The sequence below is a fragment of the Lithobates pipiens genome, unplaced genomic scaffold (assembly GCF_037356315.1).
Source record: "Lithobates pipiens isolate NorthernLeopardFrog02 unplaced genomic scaffold, aLitPip1_a1.2 Scaffold_18, whole genome shotgun sequence".
Taxonomy (NCBI): domain Eukaryota; kingdom Metazoa; phylum Chordata; class Amphibia; order Anura; family Ranidae; genus Lithobates; species Lithobates pipiens.
In genome coordinates this window covers 4150650-4170783 of record NW_027507758.1, presented here as the reverse complement: position 1 = coordinate 4170783, position 20134 = coordinate 4150650, and the positions used below count along the sequence as shown (strand labels likewise).

Here is a 20134-nt window from a genome sequence, read left to right as displayed (position 1 = left end):
CAAATATATTCTTCCAGCATTTAATCCCAATTGTAATGTCGGAATGAAAATGTGTGTGTGCAATGAGGCTCTGCCCACATGGGGGATCAGTCACCTCGTGCCTCAGGGAGGACATATTGGCCATCAGAGTGTGAGAATGCCTCCTGAGGAGCGCTGCCGGAAAATGGCCTCACCGCAACACATTACATCGGACCTCACAACTGGCTACAAATGACTGCAGACATCCTCCGGAATCTGAAAGCCTTCCCAGTAGAGAGGAGCCAGCTCCATAAAGACATGGCGTGACCAGTTTGGTGTGGAGGAACTCGAGTGTCCCGCACAGAGCCCTGACCTCAACCCTACTGAACACCTTTGGGACGAACTGGAACATCCTCTGCAAGCCAGAGCTTTATTTTTATTGGTGCCCAATGTGAGGCACAACATACAAGCCAGGTGTTCTCATCCAACATCAGTACCTGACCTCAACCCTACTGAACACCTTTGGGAGGAACTGGAACATCCTCTTTTAGTTAGGGGGTATCAGAGTAAAGGGGGCGCCATACAAATGCCCCTCCCCCACACTTTTCACATATTTATTTGTATCATTTATCATTTTCCTTCCACTTCACAATTATGTGACACTTTGTGTTGGTCTATCAGATAAAATCCCAATAAAATACATTTACGGTTTTGGTTGTAACATGAGAAAATATGGAAAACTTCAAGGGGTGTGAATACTTTTTGAAGGCACTGTAGTTGTGATGGTCAGTTGTCAGTAGCCTGGTGTTAAAGAGGAAGTAAAGGCACTTAAAAAAAAAAAATGCAACCTGCAAGGCAAAGGAATAATGAGCTAGTATGCATAGCATACTAGCTCATTATGAATAACTTACCTGAGAACGAAGCCCCCCGAAGCGGTCCTCCTCCTTTGACTTCACCGATGCCATGGATCCCGGAGTGACTTCTGGGTCTCGCTTCTCTGGAGCCGCGATGACGTCACTCCCGCGCATGCGCACGAGAACCGACACGAGCGGCATATCACCGCGATCTGCGGCCTGCTCAGTCCGTAGACAGCGGTGCCTGTCTTTTTGTAAATATCTCCTAAACCGTGTAGGTTTAGGAGATATTTCTTGGACCTACAGGTAAGTCTTAATCTAGATCAGTGATGGTGAACCTCGGCACCCCAGATGTTTTGGAACTACATTTCCCATGATGCTCAAGCACTCTGCAGTGTAGTGGAGCATCATGGGAAATGTAGTTCCAAAACATCTGGGGTGCCGAGGTTCACCATCACTGATCTAGGCTCACCTGTAGGTCAAAGTGGTATGTAAGGGGCTTGCTCTTTTTTTTAACGTAGAAGTTGGACAACTTACCTTCACTATTGTGCGCCATTTTTAAAGCTTCCAAGGACACTTGCGGATTTATCTCCAGCTGGCACACCATCACCTTGGCACCACAAATAGCTTTAGAGGCCTTGGCCAAGTCTGCGGAATCCAGAAGTAGGTTGGCCCCAGCCACGATCACAATGGCGTTCTGACCTGTGGAGGAAACAGTGGCTATTGTATTATACGATCGTTTCTAGTGTAGAATCCTTTGTAGATACATTATTTCTTGTTCTTTATGGTTTGATGTTTTACATTAAATTACACATAGAAATGAAGTGTAGTAGAGGTGCCCAATACCGCGATTTCCAGCTTCTAGAGCAGGGATCCTCAAACTACGGCCCTCCAGCTGTTGGGAAACTACACATCCCATGAGGCATTGTAAAACTCTGACATTCACAGACATGACTGGGGCATGATGGGAATTGTAGTTCCTGAACAACTGGAGGGCCGTAGTTTGAAGACCCCCTGATCTAGAGGGATCCTACAGGTCCGGAATATACAAAGTTGCTCCAAGCTGGAACAATGTAACAATGAAAATGTATCCATATCTGGAATCCTTGTTTATTGATGGGTGTCACATCAGAGGTGTGACTTCTATCTGGATTCGTTTTTTGGTGCCATAATACCCTTAGCCCTTGTACACACGGTCGGAGATTCCGACGGAATGTTTCCTATCGGACCGTTTTGTCGGATATTCCGACTGTCTGTGGTCTCCATCGGACTGTTTCCGTCGGAATATCCGGCGGACCAAGTTTTCCAACTTGCCGGTAAAATTTTCTGACAAAATGCTCCGATCGGACATACTCCGATCATGTGTAGCCTACTCCGACGGACAAAGTGCCACGCATGCTCAGATCAAATTCCTAGACCAAAGCTATTGGCTACTAGCCTGAACGTAGTCCCGTCGTAACGAAATAACGTCATCACGTTATGTACGATCGGATTTTCCGACAACTGAGTCCGACCGTGTGTATGCAACATCACTTCCGGACCTCTTCCGGAATTAATCCGACGGATTTGGTAGTCGGAATCTCCGACCGTGTGTACAAGGGCTTAGAGGTTCCATATACAGGATCTCACCTTTGTTTTCTTTGGTGCTTTAAACTAGACACGTGCACTGACAAAAAATGTGTTTGTTTTCATTTCATTTGTTTGGTTTTTTTTGCTTTTTTTGGAAATTCGAACATTTTGAAAAGTTCAGAATTTCAAATTTTCTGATTTCCAAATTTTTTAATTTCTGAGTTTCGAATCTCTGGATTTACGAATTTTCAGATTTCTAATTTTCGGATTTCTGAATATTAGAATTTTTGGATTTCCAAATTTCGAATTCCAAATTTTCGGAAATTCAAAAATTAGAAAATCTGAAAAAAATAAAGCAAATCAATAAAATTCGAAATAGTAACTATTAAATTATTTGTATTTTTTTCTTTGAAATTTCGCTGTTCGGCATTCGTTATTTCAGATAATTCTTAGCTTCGGATAAATTTGTACTCGTTGCGTTCACTAACAGCCAAATTTGAAAGGAAATTCCAATAACTATAATTTTATATTTATTATTAGTTATTATTTCAGATTTTCGAATTTTCACATTTTTATTCTTATACTTGGATTTTCAAATCTTAGAATATTAAAATTTAAGAAATTTCGAATATTCGAATTTCCGAAATTTCTAATGTCCGAATTTCGAATGTCCAAATTTCCGAAATTTCTAATTTTTGGAAATACGTAATTTTGGAAATTCATACATTTGAATATTCGGAAATCTGAAATTTCGGAAATTCATAATATCGGAAAACCGTAAAATCGGATTTTCAGATTTCCGAATTTTGAATTTCCGAATTTTGAATTTTCGTATTTCCAAATTTCTGAATTTTAGAATTTCTGAAAATTCTAAAATCTGAAAAAAAAAGAAAGAAAATCAGTAAAATCCAAAATAACTACCGTATTTTCCGGCGTATAAGACGACCTTTTGCATGTAAAAAAATTGGCCAAAAAGCAGGGGTCATCTTATACGCCGGGTCAGCCCCTCGGATGCCGGCTGGGTGTTCGGTAATACTGTATGTAGCTTCGGCTACATACAGTATATACCGCTGAGCCAATCCTGGTGAGGGATGTATTCAAATGAATACAAAGCCTGCTCGGATTGGAGTAACGACCTCTGCCAATCCGAGCAGGCTACTCTGTAGCCTGCTCTGATTGGCTTGGAGAGTCAGAGCGGCGCGGGCTGATGATGTTACAGCCTCTGCCAATCCAAGCAGGCTTTGTATTCATTAATAGAATACATCGCTCGCCGTGATTGGCTCCAGCAAATGCAGGAAGAAGGAAGAAATATGAAGACTCGGAAGCCTCGAAAGCCGGGTCGTCTTATACGGTAAGTACAGTTTTAAAAGCGTTTTTGTCCTGTAGGTTTAGGGGGTCGTTTTATATGCCGGGTCGCCTTATACACCGGCAAATACGGTAACTATTAAATTATAGGTATTGAAATTTCCTTTCAAATTTGGCTGTTCGGCATTCGTTATTTCAGATAATTCGTAACTTCGGATAAATTCGTACTCGTTCACTAACAGCCAAATTTGAAAAGAAATTCCAATAACTATAACTTTATATTTATTTATTAGTTAGTTATTATTTCAGATTTTAGGGTTTTCGAATTTTCAGATTTTTATTCTTATTCTTGGATTTTCAAATTTCCAAATTTTAGAATTTGAACATTTGTGAAATTTAGAATTTTCGATTTTCCAGAAATTTGGACATTAGAAATTTCGGAAATTCTAAATTTCATAAATTTTCAAATTCTAAAATTTGGAAATTTGAAAACCCAAGAATAAGAATAAAAATCAGTAATTTCAGAAATTTGGAAATCTGTCATTTCGGAAATTTGAAATTCGAAAATTGATAAATTTGGAAATTCTGAGATTTCGGAAACTAAACGAATTGCACATGTCTACTTTAAACTCATGACATAGTCAAGCCCAATAGGGATCACTCAGATGAGCCTTATGATGGCCATCAATGTAACAATACAAAGATGATCTTTTTGATGAAAGATTAGTATCTTCTGCAGCTCGATCAATAATTAATTCAAATAAATCAATAAAATAAATATTTGGACCTCATAGAAAACCAATCACATTTCTCTGTATCAATCAATATTTCGATCACGTATCATTATATGTACGGTCAGTGACTCTCCATCCACCCGCTTCTTATGGAGAACGAATGATCACCTTCTGCGTTGACGATAATGGAGGCCGCTCCGGTGGCGGCTGCCGCTGTCTGAGCCACGAAATCTGCGATGGGAAAGGTATGTTAGTACGGAAGCCGGTTTCTTTCTCTCGTCATGCATTTTGACGAATAGAACGACTTTAATTGCAGGAATATTAAAACGCGTGTCTGAGGTCGATCCAGAAATACTGAACGCACCACATCAAACCAACGGGACAGAGCCAAGAAAAAATGAAAGTATTTCATTTTTTTTTTTTTTTAATAGAGAACAGATGTGCTGAATGGATATAGAGGTGGTTTTCTGTAATGTCTGCACTCCTTCATACATAGGAGATAATATCACTAACATCTGCCATGTCCCCAGCTGCTGGGCAAAGGATTAAAGAGGAACTCCAGCCTACAATATATTGCTGGGCTAGCACTGGGCTTAGCGACTTCTGTCTAGAACCTTCTATGTATGACCATAGTCCATGCAGTGATCCTTTAATATGGAACTGAAAATGTATACAGCGGTTTACCTATTGTACATTCACCTCAGTCCCTGGCCCCAAGGAGCTTACAATCTAAGGTCCTATCTCACATACATACCAGGGCCAATTTAGACAGAAGCCAAGTAAATTACCAGCATGTCTTTGGCGTTTGGAAAAAACTTGGGTAACTGAAGGGAAACTCATGCCAGCACGCTGAGAACATGCAAACTCCGTGCAGGTAGTGTTGCGGTTGAGATTTAAACTGATGACCTCAGTGCTGCAAAGCAGAAGAAGGAATATATGAATCCCTTGGGCCGTGTATGTACATGAAACCCTTCGGCCGTGTATGGACATGAAACCCTTGGGCCGTGTATGGACATGAAACCCTTGGGCCGTGTATGGACATGAAACCCTTGGGCCGTGTATGGACATGAAACCCTTGGGCCGTGTATGGACATGAAACCCTAGGGCCATGTATGGACATGAAACCCTTGGGCCGTGTATGGACATGAAACCCTTGGGCCGTGTATGGACATGAAACCCTTGGGCCGTGTATGGACATGAAACCCTTGGGCAGTGTATGGACATGAAACCCTTGCGCCATGTATGGACATGAAATTCTTGGGTGGTGTGTGGACATGAAACCCTTGGGCGGTGTATGGACATGAAATTCTTGAGCGGTGTATGGACATGAAACCCTTGGGCCGTGTATGGACATGAAACCCTTGCGCCATGTATGGACATTAAATTCTTGGGCGGTGTGTGGACATGAAACCCTTGGGCGGTGTATGGACATTAAACCCTTGGGCGGTGTATGGCCATGAAACCCTTGGGCGGTCTGTGGACATGAAACCCTTGGGCGGTTTATGGGCATGAAACCTTTGGGCGGTGTATGGACATGAAACCCTTGGACGCTGTATGGACACGAAACCCTTGGGCAGTGGATGGACATGAAACCCTTGGACGCTGTATGGACACGAAACCCTTGGGCAGTGGATGGACATGAATCCCTTGGGCGGTGTATGGACATGAAACCCTTGGGCCATGTATGGACATGAAACCCTTGGGCCATGTATGGACATGAAACCCTTGGTCCATGTATGGACATGAAACCCTTGGGCCGTGTATGGACATGAAATTCTTGGGCCGTGTATGGACATGAAATTCTTGGGCCGTGTATGGACATGAAACCCTTGGGTGGTGTGTGGACACTAAACCCTTGGGTGGTGTGTGGACACTAAACCCTTGGGCGCTGTATGGACACAAAACCCTTGTGCAGTGCATGGACATGAAACCCTTGGGCGGTGTGCAGACATGAAACCCTTGGGCGGTGTATGGACATGAAACCCTTGGGCAGTGTATGGACTTGAAACCCTTGGGCGGTGTGTGGACATGAAACCTTTGGGCGGTGTATGGACATGAAACCCTTGGCCGGTGTATGGACATGAAACGCTTGGCCGGTGTATGGACATTAAACCCTTGGGCGGTGTATGGCCATGAAACCCTTGGGCGGTCTGTGGACATGAAACCCTTGGGCGGTTTATGGGCATGAAACCTTTGGGCGGTGTATGGACATGAAACCCTTGGGCGGTGTGTGGACATGAAACCTTTGGGCGGTGTATGGACATGAAACCCTTGGGCGGTGTGTGGACATGAAACCCTTGGGCGGTGTATGGACATTAAACCCTTGGGCGGTGTATGGCCATGAAACCCTTGGGCGGTCTGTGGACATGAAACCCTTGGGCGGTTTATGGGCATGAAACCTTTGGGCGGTGTATGGACATGAAACCCTTGGACGCTGTATGGACACGAAACCCTTGGGCAGTGGATGGACATGAAACCCTTGGACGCTGTATGGACACGAAACCCTTGGGCAGTGGATGGACATGAATCCCTTGGGCGGTGTATGGACATGAAACCCTTGGGCCATGTATGGACATGAAACCCTTGGGCCATGTATGGACATGAAACCCTTGGTCCATGTATGGACATGAAACCCTTGGGCCGTGTATGGACATGAAATTCTTGGGCCGTGTATGGACATGAAATTCTTGGGCCGTGTATGGACATGAAACCCTTGGGTGGTGTGTGGACACTAAACCCTTGGGTGGTGTGTGGACACTAAACCCTTGGGCGCTGTATGGACACAAAACCCTTGTGCAGTGCATGGACATGAAACCCTTGGGCGGTGTGCAGACATGAAACCCTTGGGCGGTGTATGGACATGAAACCCTTGGGCAGTGTATGGACTTGAAACCCTTGGGCGGTGTGTGGACATGAAACCTTTGGGCGGTGTATGGACATGAAACCCTTGGCCGGTGTATGGACATGAAACCCTTGGCCGGTGTATGGACATGAAACCTTTGGGTGGTGCATGGACATGAAACCCTTGGGCGGTGTATGGACATGAAACCTTTGGGCGGTGTATGGCCATGAAACCCTTGGGCGGTGTATGGACATGAAACCCTTGGGTGGTGTATGGACATGAAACCCTTGGAGCGGTGTATGGACATGAAACCCTTGGGCGGTGCATGGACATGAAACCCTTGGGCGGTGTATGGACATGAAACCCTTGGGCAGTGTATGGACATGAAATCCTTGGCCGTGTATGGACATGAAACCCTTGGGTGGTGTATGGACATGAAACCCTTGGGTGGAGTGTGGACATGAAAGCCTTGGGTGGTGTATGGACATGAAACCCTTGGGTGGTGTATGGACATGAAACCCTTGGGTGCTGTATGGACATGAAACCTTTGGGCGGTGTATGGACATGAAACCCTTGGGCGGTGTATGGACATGAAAGCCTTGGGTGGTGTATGGACATGAAACCCTTGGGCGGTGTGTGGACATGAAACCCTTGGACGGTGTGTGGACATGAAACCCTTGGGTGGTGCATGGACATGAAACCCTTGGGTGGTGTATGGACATGAAAGCCTTGCTCACCATATAGACATGAATGGGATATTTAACAGACCACAAGGGACCAAATATGAAAAGTTCAATATAAAGGTTTGCACGCACTTCAAAAGTCATTCCTCTACAAGTTTCTTTCCTTACCTGTACACACATCATTGTTTCTGAAGTTTTCGATGTAATTGATGCCAAAAGAATCTTCTCCAACCTGCACAAAAAATAGAGAGAGCGCAAATAAACCCGGAATCAGTGGACCGGCATAGCAAACCTTCTGTATGTAGTCCTCTCAAGCGGCTGGTCAGTGGCGTAACTAGAACCTTCAGGGCCCCGATGCAAGAAACCATGAAGGGCCCCCCTGAACCCCAGCCAGGGCCCTTCCCTCCGAGTCCGGCGGTGGAACTCCAGGGCGTGGTCACAGGTATGACCGTTGTGAGCCCTGTAGTTCCACCACTGGTATCAGTAGTTTTTATTTTATTTATTTTTTTTACATTTTTAGGTGCCCCATTGGGGGACTGTCCCTAGGCAGGATGGGATCCCCGTCCCCAGAAGAGATGAGGTCCTTTTCTCCAGGGCAGATGAAGTTACTGCCCCCAGGTGAGAAGGGGCCCCTGTCCCCAGGGGAGGTGGGGGTCCCTATCCCCACATGAGAAGGGGTCCCTGTCCCCAGGGGGGAGATGGAAGGGGGTAAGTAATGGTGTGTGGGGGATGGGGTCCTCTCACTCACCATGACCAAGCTGTAGGTCGCGCACTCATCCATGTTGGCCTGGGCTCCATCCAGTGTGCTGGACAGGCGATCAGCATATCTCCCAGAAAGACCTTTCATCATCTGTGTATGACGGGGGAGGAGGGGAGCTGGCAGACAAGCCTGCAGTGTCCTCCGGGGGGCTCTCATAGGGCTGCACTGCATCTGTGTGCTTAAAGTTTGTTTACCCAGGAGAAGTATGCAGTGCAGTGTGGGCCAGACTCGGGGAGGGGGCGGGACTCTGGCTGGGGAGAACAGACATCGGACTGAGCGGCAATGCATGGAGCAGGAGAGGGGTACTCTGAGGAGCCGGTCAAGGACACAGGTCATGCGGGGAATGCACAACTAAAGAGCAGCCAGTGCGATAGTCGAGCAATGGAGCTCTGCTAGTCACCCTCCACCTCCAGCCACCCGTGTGCATGGTGCACTGGTACCCCTAGCTGCCTATGCTGCTGCCGGCCATATGTAGAGGGGGCTGCATGGGCCCCCTGCATCACAGGGCCCAGTTGCGGTCGCGACTGCTGCACCCCCTATAGTTACGCCCCTGCGGCTGGTGCTTGGTGCAGATAGGTGCCTTTCACACGGGGTGGACTCAGCTTTCACAATGGGGGATCCGTTGCAGATCCCCCGCTGAGTGGAGCGGAGTGGAGTGGAGTGGATGACAGGTCCGTGTCTGCTCCATTTATGCAGAGTGGACACGGACACGGCCCGCTCTGCTCTATGGGCCGCCGGATGTAAAGGAACCAGCTGTCCGTTTACACTCGACTGCCCTCTGATCCGAATCGCACAGACAGAGGGGAACGTATATCGCTCGGTGTGTTTTCAGCTGATCCGATTGGAGGTAGGCGGGGGTGAATGGATACCATTCGAAGACACCAATTGAAGGTTAGAAGCTGATTGGTTAATATGTGCAGCTGCACCAGATTCCGTGTGTCGCAGTTTTGGTAAATCTGCCCCATAGGCTAATGTTGAGGGGTATTTAGAGGCCAAAATAAACGTTTAATGCCTTTAAAAATCGCTGTTTTTGACGCTCAGTCTGTACGAGGCTTTATAATTACACAGCCGGTCTATTTTTCTTTACTTTTTTGTTGGATTTATCACGGATGATTTAATGGGCACTCCGCATGTTTTAAATATAGATTCATTCATTGGGAGGCTTTTTGTGTTGCTGAATTGTTCCAGCAGAGAGAATGGAGCGGCTCAACATAAAAATAACCGTTCCCGATTGCTCTAATAATAGCCGGCAAGGTGCTGGATATAGACCTGTTTATGCGGAGACAGGAATAGTCCCGGCTGTGGAACTTCATAAAGAATAAAAAAACATCTTCCAGGAATGCCGGACCCTGCGATGTCACCCGGGAGATCTTCTAAACTTCGGCCCGAGCAAACGTTACTGGGGGGGGGGGGGGGGAAACACCTATATACGTCACGTACCGATCGTAAGATGGCAGCGGTGCTGGATGGACAATGTGAGTAAAGAGAAACAATCGTTCCCTCCATAAAGAGGACCTGTCATCTCTTATTTCTATTACATGATCTCCATAAAGAGGACCTGTCATCTCTTATTTCTATTACATGAGATCTCCATAAAGAGGACCTGTCATCTCTTATTTCTATTACATGAGATCCCCATAAAGAGGACCTGTCATCTCTTATTTCTATTACATGATCTCCATAAAGAGGACCCGTCATCTCTTATTTCTATTACATGATCTCCATAAAGAGGACCTGTCATCTCTTATTTCTATTACATGAGATCTCCATAAAGAGGACCTGTCATCTCTTATTTCTATTACATGAGATCTCCATAAAGAGGACCCGTCATCTCTTATTTCTATTACATGATCCCCATAAAGAGGACCCGTCATCTCTTATTTCTATTACATGAGATCCCTATAAAGAGGACCTGTCATCTCTTATTTCTATTACATGATCTCCATAAAGAGGACCCATCATCTCTTATTTCTATTACATGATCTCCATAAAGAGGACCCGTCATCTCTTATTTCTATTACATGATCTCCATAAAGAGGACCTGTCATCTCTTATTTCTATTACATGATCTCCATAAAGAGGACCCGTCATCTCTTATTTCTATTACATGAGATCTCCATAAAGAGGACCCGTCATCTCTTATTTCTATTACATGAGATCTCCATAAAGAGGACCCGTCATCTCTTATTTCTATTACATGAGATCCCCATAAAGAGGACCTGTCATCTCTTATTTCTATTACATGATCTCCATAAAGAGGACCCGTCATCTCTTATTTCTATTACATGAGATCCCCATAAAGTGGACCCGTCATCTCTTATTTCTATTACATGAGATCTCCATAAAGAGGACCCGTCATCTCTTATTTCTATTACAAGAGATCCATAAAGAGGACCTGTCATCTCTTATTTCTATTACATGATCTCCATAAAGAGGACCTGTCATCTCTTATTTCTATTACAAGAGATCCATAAAGAGGACCTGTCATCTCTTATTTCTATTACAAGAGATCCATAAAGAGGACCTGTCATCTCTTATTTCTATTACATGATCTCCATAAAGAGGACCTGTCATCTCTTATTTCTATTACATGAGATCTCCATAAAGAGGACCCGTCATCTCTTATTTCTATTACAAGAGATCCATAAAGAGGACCCGTCATCTCTTATTTCTATTACATGATCTCCATAAAGAGGACCTGTCATCTCTTATTTCTATTACAAGAGATCCATAAAGAGGACCTGTCATCTCTTATTTCTATTACATGATCTCCATAAAGAGGACCTGTCATCTCTTATTTCTATTACAAGAGATCCATAAAGAGGACCTGTCATCTCTTATTTCTATTACATGATCTCCATAAAGAGGACCTGTCATCTCTTATTTCTATTACAAGAGATCCATAAAGAGGACCTGTCATCTCTTATTTCTATTACAAGAGATCCATAAAGAGGACCCGTCATCTCTTATTTCTATTACAAGAGATCCATAAAGAGGACCTGTCATCTCTTATTTCTATTACATGAGATCTCCATAAAGAGGACCTGTCATCTCTTATTTCTATTACATGATCTCCATAAAGAGGACCCGTCATCTCTTATTTCTATTACATGAGATCTCCATAAAGAGGACCCGTCATCTCTTATTTCTATTACATGATCTCCATAAAGAGGACCTGTCATCTCTTATTTCTATTACATGAGATCTCCATAAAGAGGACCCGTCATCTCTTATTTCTATTACAAGAGATCCATAAAGAGGACCTGTCATCTCTTATTTCTATTACATGATCTCCATAAAGAGGACCTGTCATCTCTTATTTCTATTACATGAGATCCATAAAGAGGACCTGTCATCTCTTATTTCTATTACATGAGATCCCCATAAAGGGGACCCGTCATCTCTTATTTCTATTACATGAGATCTCCATAAAGAGGACCTGTCATCTCTTATTTCTATTACATGATCTCCATAAAGAGGACCTGTCATCTCTTATTTCTATTACATGATCTCCATAAAGAGGACCTGTCATCTCTTATTTCTATTACATAATCTCCATAAAGAGGACCTGTCATCTCTTATTTCTATTACATGATTTCCATAAAGAGGACCTGTCATCTCTTATTTCTATTACATGAGATCCCCATAAAGAGGACCTGTCATCTCTTATTTCTATTACATGAGATCCCCATAAAGAGGACCCGTCATCTCTTATTTCTATTACATGAGATCCCCATAAAGAGGACCTGTCATCTCTTATTTCTATTACATGAGATCTCCATAAAGAGGACCCGTCATCTCTTATTTCCATTACATGATCTCCATAAAGAGGACCCGTCATCTCTTATTTCTATTACATGATCTCCATAAAGAGGACCCGTCATCTCTTATTTCTATTACATGAGATCTCCATAAAGAGGACCTGTCATCTCTTATTTCTATTACATGGTCCCCATAAAGAGGACCCGTCATCTCTTATTTCTATTACATGAGATCTCCATAAAGAGGACCTGTCATCTCTTATTTCTATTACATGAGATCCCCATAAAGAGGACCCGTCATCTCTTATTTCCATTACATGATCTCCATAAAGAGGACCCGTCATCTCTTATTTCTATTACATGAGATCTCCATAAAGAGGACCTGTCATCTCTTATTTCTATTACATGGTCCCCATAAAGAGGACCCGTCATCTCTTATTTCTATTACATGAGATCTCCATAAAGAGGACCTGTCATCTCTTATTTCTATTACATGATCTCCATAAAGAGGACCCGTCATCTCTTATTTCTATTACATGAGATCTCCATAAAGAGGACCCGTCATCTCTTATTTCTATTACATGAGATCCCCATAAAGAGGACCCGTCATCTCTTATTTCTATTACATGATTTCCATAAAGAGGACCTGTCATCTCTTATTTCTATTACATGAGATCCCCATAAAGAGGACCCGTCATCTCTTATTTCTATTACATGAGATCCCCATAAAGAGGACCTGTCATCTCTTATTTCTATTACATGAGATCTCCATAAAGAGGACCTGTCATCTCTTATTTCCATTACATGATCTCCATAAAGAGGACCTGTCATCTCTTATTTCTATTACATGATCTCCATAAAGAGGACCCGTCATCTCTTATTTCTATTACATGATCTCCATAAAGAGGACCCGTCATCTCTTATTTCTATTACATGAGATCTCCATAAAGAGGACCTGTCATCTCTTATTTCTATTACATGATCTCCATAAAGAGGACCCGTCATCTCTTATTTCTATTACATGATCTCCATAAAGAGGACCCGTCATCTCTTATTTCTATTACATGATCTCCATAAAGAGGACCCGTCATCTCTTATTTCTATTACATGATCTCCATAAAGAGGACCCGTCATCTCTTATTTCTATTACATGATCTCCATAAAGAGGACCTGTCATCTCTTATTTCTATTACATGATCTCCATAAAGAGGACCTGTCATCTCTTATTTCTATTACATGAGATCTCCATAAAGAGGACCCGTCATCTCTTATTTCTATTACATGAGATCCCCATAAAGAGGACCCGTCATCTCTTATTTCTATTACATGAGATCTCCATAAAGAGGACCCGTCATCTCTTATTTCTATTACATGAGATCCATATAAAGAAGACCTGTCATCTCTTATTTCTGTTATAAGAGAATGTTTACATTCCTTGTAATAGTATTTAAAAAAGTAAAAAAAATTTAATTAAAGGGACAGTGAAAAAAGAAAAAGTAAAATAAACACGATTTTGTTTTTTTTTAAAGCACCCCCATGCCTCCGTGTTCGTGCGCAGAAGGTGCGCAGGTCTTCAAGCGATTGGCTCTCCGGCATCTACTATAAATGAATACGTCAGCTCCGGGTGGACAGACAATATAATTTTCTTTTTTCTTTTTTTTCCTGCAAAATGCAGAATCTTACATCACAAAGGTCCATAGGGGCGTAACCGGCCATGACGGAACATCCAGCTCAGTCGCGGGTCACCCACCCTAAAACTATTTTGGAGGGGGGGGCTGTTTCTATAAATGTTGTTGGCGGAGATCCTACAAATATCACACCTCCCTCCCCCTCCCCCGGGATGAGGTCAGAGAATAGGAAGTCTCTGCAATCATTAATCTGATGGATTATTACAATGGAATGTAATCTACAGATATTTCATACAGACCGGGGAGGAGGTTTTTATTTAGTCTTCAGGCTGCAGGAATTCCAGCTATGACCCTAAATCATCACACGGAGGGGGGAGGGGGGGTTCCTGCTTCTGATGGTCGCAGACAGAAAAAAACGCACACTTCAGGGTTGGCCAGCCCAGTGCAGTCAGAGAGCCCCCCCCTCTTACCTTACACACCATGGTGGTCCGCGCCCCCAGCCTGGCGGCCTGGACGCACTGGTTGGCTCCTTTCCCACCAAACCCGATGAAGAACTTGGTGCCGTGTATGGTCTCTCCGGCTTTGGGCAGGCGGGGGGTCACACTGCAAAATAATACAGGAAGGGCACTCATTATTTCTTATACTGATATGTAGGTAAGTATGGCTGATGTCAGCGTGATTTGGGGTGTCAGGATTGACCTAATGTGGGGGGGGGGACACACCGATACCGACACCTATTACTGAGATCTGGCAGTCTGAAGAGCACACACAGTACAATCTGGTCTGATGCACTTCTCAGTCTTAAAGTAGAACTATAGGCAAAACAAAAAGGGTGGGTTATAACCCCTGGCAGATTTTTTTTTGCAATTTGTGACCCCCTAGGGAGACTTTCCTTCACTTCCTGTCCCATAACCAAACAGGAAGTGAGAGAAAATCCCTGTAAATTAAAGTAAGGGATTGTAAACCCTCGAGGTTCGCATTCTGTGCATTAAGGTGGAAAAATCTGTGCTGACCCCCCAGAGCCCCCTCCTTTTACTTACCTGAACCCGGTCTTTCCCACGACGGGGACGAGCACACATGCTCTAGTCGGTGTCTCGGGTCCTGATTGGGTAGATCAATAGCAGCACAGCCATTGGCTCCCACTGCTGTCAATCTAATGCAATAACGCAGTGGTCAGAGGGAGGGGCCGAGTCCTGCTGTCTGTGTCAATAGACACAGCAGCAGGACTTGGGAGGAGCTAGGAGTGGCGCTGAGGGACCCCAAAAGAGGAGGTTCGGGGCCACTCTGTGGAAAACTAACTGCGCAGAGGAGGTAATTATGACATGTATGTTTGTTTGTTTTTTTTAAAAATGAACCTTTAGATATCCTTTAAGGGAATTCCTTGGGACCCCCCAGGTCACCCGAATTAGTGTCCCCAATGGAAGATTTCCCCTCTATTACTTTTCTGGGGATGATAATGGTAAACAGGACACATCGGGGTAAAGGGGACACATCGGGGTAAAGGGGAGACATCGGGGTAAAGGGGACACATCGGGGTTCATTTACTAAAACTGGAGAGTGCAGAATCAGGTGCAGTTGTGCATGGCGGCCAATCGGCTTCTAACTAAAAACCTGGAAGCTGATTGGCTATAATGCAGAGTTGTACTCTCCAGTTTCAGTAAATCAACCACATAGTGGGGGTGAATCTCCTTAACAGGGGAGCACAAACAGCAATAGAAACTGACAGGGGCTCTAATCCCTCTCCACTCCATCCAACACTAAAGAAAAAAAAAGTTTTGCCTTTAGTTATACTTTAAATTGGAACTAAACCCTCCTACCCTTTTCAGCCAAGCAAGCTGCCATTAGACATGTGCACTGACAAAAAATGTGTTCCTTTTCATTTCATTCCTTTTTTTGCTTTTTTCTAAAAATCATAAATTCTAAAATTTGGAAATTCTAAAATTCAGGGATTCAGAAATCCGAAAATTCGCATTTTCAAATTTTCAAGTTTCTGAATTTTCGAATTTTCTGAATTTCCAAGTTTCAAATTTCTAAATTTCAAATTTTCAAATTTAGAATTTCAGAATTTCCAAATTCCAAATTTTCGAATTCCCTAATTTTCGAATTTCCGAATATTCAAATTTTTGAATTCCAAATTTTCATAATTCAGAAATTAGAAAATCTGAAAAAAAGAAAGAAAATCAGTAACAATCGAAATAGTAACGAACTAATAATAACTATTCAATTATAGGTATTGGAATTTCCTTTCAAATTTGGCTGTTAGTGAACGGAACAAATACAAATTTATGTGAAGTTATGAAATTATCCGAAATAACGAATGCCGCATCTAAACAAATGGAATGGAACAAATCAATAATAAATAGGCTTTATTATTATTATTATTGTTATTCATTATTATTAGATCATTACGTTCCATTCGTTTAAATATGGCATTCGTTATTTCAGATAATTTGTTCAAATAAGTTCTCTAACACCCAAATTTGAAAGGAAATTCCAATACCTATAATTTAATATTTATTATTAGTTAGTTATTATTTCAGATTTTCTGGTTTTCGAATTTTCTGATTTTCATTCTTTTGAATGTTTAGATTTTCAATCTTATTTTTGGATTTTCAAATTTCCAAATTTTCGAATTTTCTCATTTTGAATTTTCCAATTAGCGGATTTTGAATTTCCAAAATGTTACAAAATTTTCCAATTTCCGACATTGTCAAATTTCAGAATTTCCAAAATTTAGAATTTTTCAAATTCCGAAATTTCGAATTCCCGAAAATTCTGAAATGTGAAACTTCGGAAATTGAAAAATTCTGCAATTTGAAAATTCTGAAATTAGAAATTTCGGAAATTGAAAAATTCGGAATTTCGGAAATGAAGGAATTTGTCAAAATACGTAAAAAAAAATTGCACGTCTAGCAATCTTTTCTTCTGTTTGATGTGCAGTTACCATGTGATCAGTTATGACCCCGGCCATTATGGCTTGACAGCTCGGTCTTTTACACTGGGGGGGCATTTTGCAGGGGCTATAGCGTTAAAAATAGCGCCTGCAAAACGCCCAAAAACAGCTGCTTAATAAACTCCAGTGTGAAAGCTCCGAGGGCCTTCACACTGGGGCGGTGGGCTGGCAGGGCGTCAGGAAAAGTCCTGCCAGCTCCTTCCAATTGAAGTCAATGGGGCAGCGCTGTCATACCGGCGGCGTTTTGCAGGCGGATTTAACCCCTTTTCGGCCGCTAGCGGGCATTAAAACCGCCCCCACTAGTGGCCAAATAGCGCAGCTAAAACTACAGTAAAGCAGCACTAAAAATAGAGCCGCTTTACCGCTGACGCCCGGGGCGGCACAGTGTGAAAGGGGTCCAAGTGTAGTAGCAACTGTGACTGTTATCTTTTGAGGCATGCCTTGACTGGTTTGGGAGACTGTTAAATCGGTGAGTTTAGTTCTGTTTTAAAGCAAAGCTTCACTCCAAAATACATCTTTTCCCCCATTGTCTTTTTTTTTTTTTTTGTTTTTTGCATTTACCTTTTTTTTAAAGCGGAACTAAACCCTCCTATCGTTTTTAGCCAAGGGAGCTGCCATCTTGGCCACTGTGTGACCTTCAGAGCAAACGTGACCGTTATATTCCTGGCACATGCCGGGAATGCAACTGCTTTTAGAAACTGTTAAATGAATGGGTTTAGTTCAGTAAGTTTAGTTTAGTATGGGATACTCCGCCCCCTGCTGCCATTCTCGCCTAAACGACAATGCTGTCATCCTGCTCCTGCAGCCTTCTGGGATACTCAATGTCAGACAACCCAGGAGGCATCACAGAGCTGCAGAAGGGGCGGCCGGGCACCCTGTGTTGCTTTATCAGGGGCCGGTAGCAAGAACCCAGAAGACACAGCCAGCTCCCCATGACGAAAAACAACAAAGTCAACTACATGAGGATTCCGCGAGGGACGAGCTTAGGGAACATCCCCTCCCCAATCTCCACTGCGACCTATGAACCCGGAAGCAGCAAGTATGTCATCGATTTGGGGGTCACAGTTGTCATTTCCTGGCTACTGTGAATCGGTAAGCAGCCAATCAAGCATGATCCAAAACTCTTGACTGGTAGTGTGTGTATGTAAATATATATACAGTTTCTCACAAAAGTAAGTACACCCCTCAGTCACATTCCTTCTCTCTTTTCATGTGACAACACTGAAGAAATGACACTTGTCTACAATGTAAAGTAGTGAGTGTACAGCTTGTATAACAGTGTAAATTTCCTGTCCCCTCAAAATAACTCAACACACAGCCATTAATGTCTAAACCGCTGGCAACAAAAGTCCATACACCCCTATGTGAAAATCTCCAACTTGGCCCCAATTAGCCATTTTCCCTCCCCCCGGTGTCATGTGACTCGTTAGTGTTACAAGGTCTCAGGTGTGAATGGGGAGCAGGTGTGTTAAATTTGGTGTTATCGCTCTCACTCTTTCATACTGGTCACTGGAAGTTCAACATGGCACCTCATGGCAAAGAACTCTCTGAGGATCTGAAAAAAAAGAATTGTTGCTCTACATAAAGATGGCCTAGGCTATAAGAAGATTTTCCAAGACCCTGAAACTGAGCTGCAGCACGTTGGCCAAGACCATACAGCGGTATAACAGGACAGGTTCCCCTCAGAACAGGCCTCGCCATGGTCCACCAAAGAAGTTGAGGTCACGTGATCAGCGTCATATCCAGAGGTTGTCTTTGGGAAATAGACGTATGAGTGCTGCCAGCATTGCTGCAGAGGTTGTAGGGGGGTGGGGGGTCAGCCTGTCAGTGCTCAGACCATACGCCGCACGCTGCATCAAATTGGTCTGCATGGCTGTCGTCCCAGAAGGAAGCCTCTTCTAAAGATGATGCACAAGAAAGACCACAAACAGTTTGCTGAAGACAAGCAGACTAAGGAGATGGATTACTGGAACCATGTCCTGTGGTCTGATAAGACCAAGATAAACGTATTTGGTGTCAGATGGTGACAAGCGTGTGTGGGGGCAACCAGGTGAGGAGGACAAAGACAAGTGTGTCTTGTCTACAGTCAGGCATGGTGGTGGGGGTGTCATGGTCTGGGGCTGCATGAGTGCTGCCGGCACTGGGGGGCTACAGATCATTGAGGGGACCATGAATGCCAACATGTACTGTGACATACTGAAGCAGAGCATGATCCCCTCCCTTCAGAGACTGGACCGCAGGGCAGTATTCCAACATGATAACCACCCCCAAACACACCTCCAAGATCACCACTGTCTTGCTACAGAAGCTGAGGGTAAAGGTGATGGACACTTTGGGCCCCAATTTGGACATTTTCACTTAGGGGTGTACTGACTTTTGTTGCCAGCGGTTTAGACATTAATGGCCGTGTGTTGAGTTATTTTGAGGGGACAGGAAATTTACACTGTTATACAAGCTGTACACTCACTAGTAAAAGGAGGGGTGCAGGCTGTCCAGCATCCACAGAAGGCTACAGTCCATGTTTATGGAGATGACACCATTGAAAAGAGCAATGTCTTATTTTAACGACTCTCGTGATTAATGAGAAGATGAGAAGATGACTAGTATCCTCCACGACTCTCACTCTAAATTTCTTAAGGTGTGGGGCCCGTGGTGGTCTTACACTCTTCCAATCTTGTACCCGACTAGCCTGGTCCTCCCTATCTGATCTCCTCTGCCCCCAGGTCCGTTTTTTTTTTCTCTCTTCCTATTCTGCCCACCCCCCCATCTTTTTTTTTTTTGTTTTTTATTTTTTTTTTTTCTGGTGAGTTCGGTTTAAGAATTATTTCTCACGATTTTTGTGGACTGGTCCACACCCCAATCCCTGATGTGCATCAGGGGTGGCCCGTCCATTTAGGACGCATGGCCGCCACCCCCTCTCTCCAGCCACCCCCTCTATGTAGAATGGATAGACTAATGCATTGCATTACAGCGGTGGGGGATGTATTTTTGAAGCACCTGATTAGATCCAGAGGCTCTAATGGGCTTCAAAAAAGGTGGACTCGGAGCGCAGAGCATTGCACTCGGCATGAGATGGGCATAGTGACG

General features: G+C 43.7%; 1 protein-coding gene across 1 annotated transcript in view; it reads right to left on the bottom strand.

Annotated features, from left to right (window-relative positions):
• Nucleotides 1-20134, bottom strand: part of LOC143986954 (ribokinase-like) — a 45411-nt gene that overhangs the window by 9461 nt on the left and 15816 nt on the right. The window contains exons 3-6 of the mRNA XM_077485370.1: nucleotides 14565-14697; nucleotides 8114-8177; nucleotides 4589-4651; nucleotides 1350-1514 (exon numbers count right to left, since the gene is read on the bottom strand). Coding sequence (XP_077341496.1) covers nucleotides 1350-1514; nucleotides 4589-4651; nucleotides 8114-8177; nucleotides 14565-14697 — 425 coding nt within the window. The remainder of the gene's footprint in view (nucleotides 1-1349; nucleotides 1515-4588; nucleotides 4652-8113; nucleotides 8178-14564; nucleotides 14698-20134) is intronic.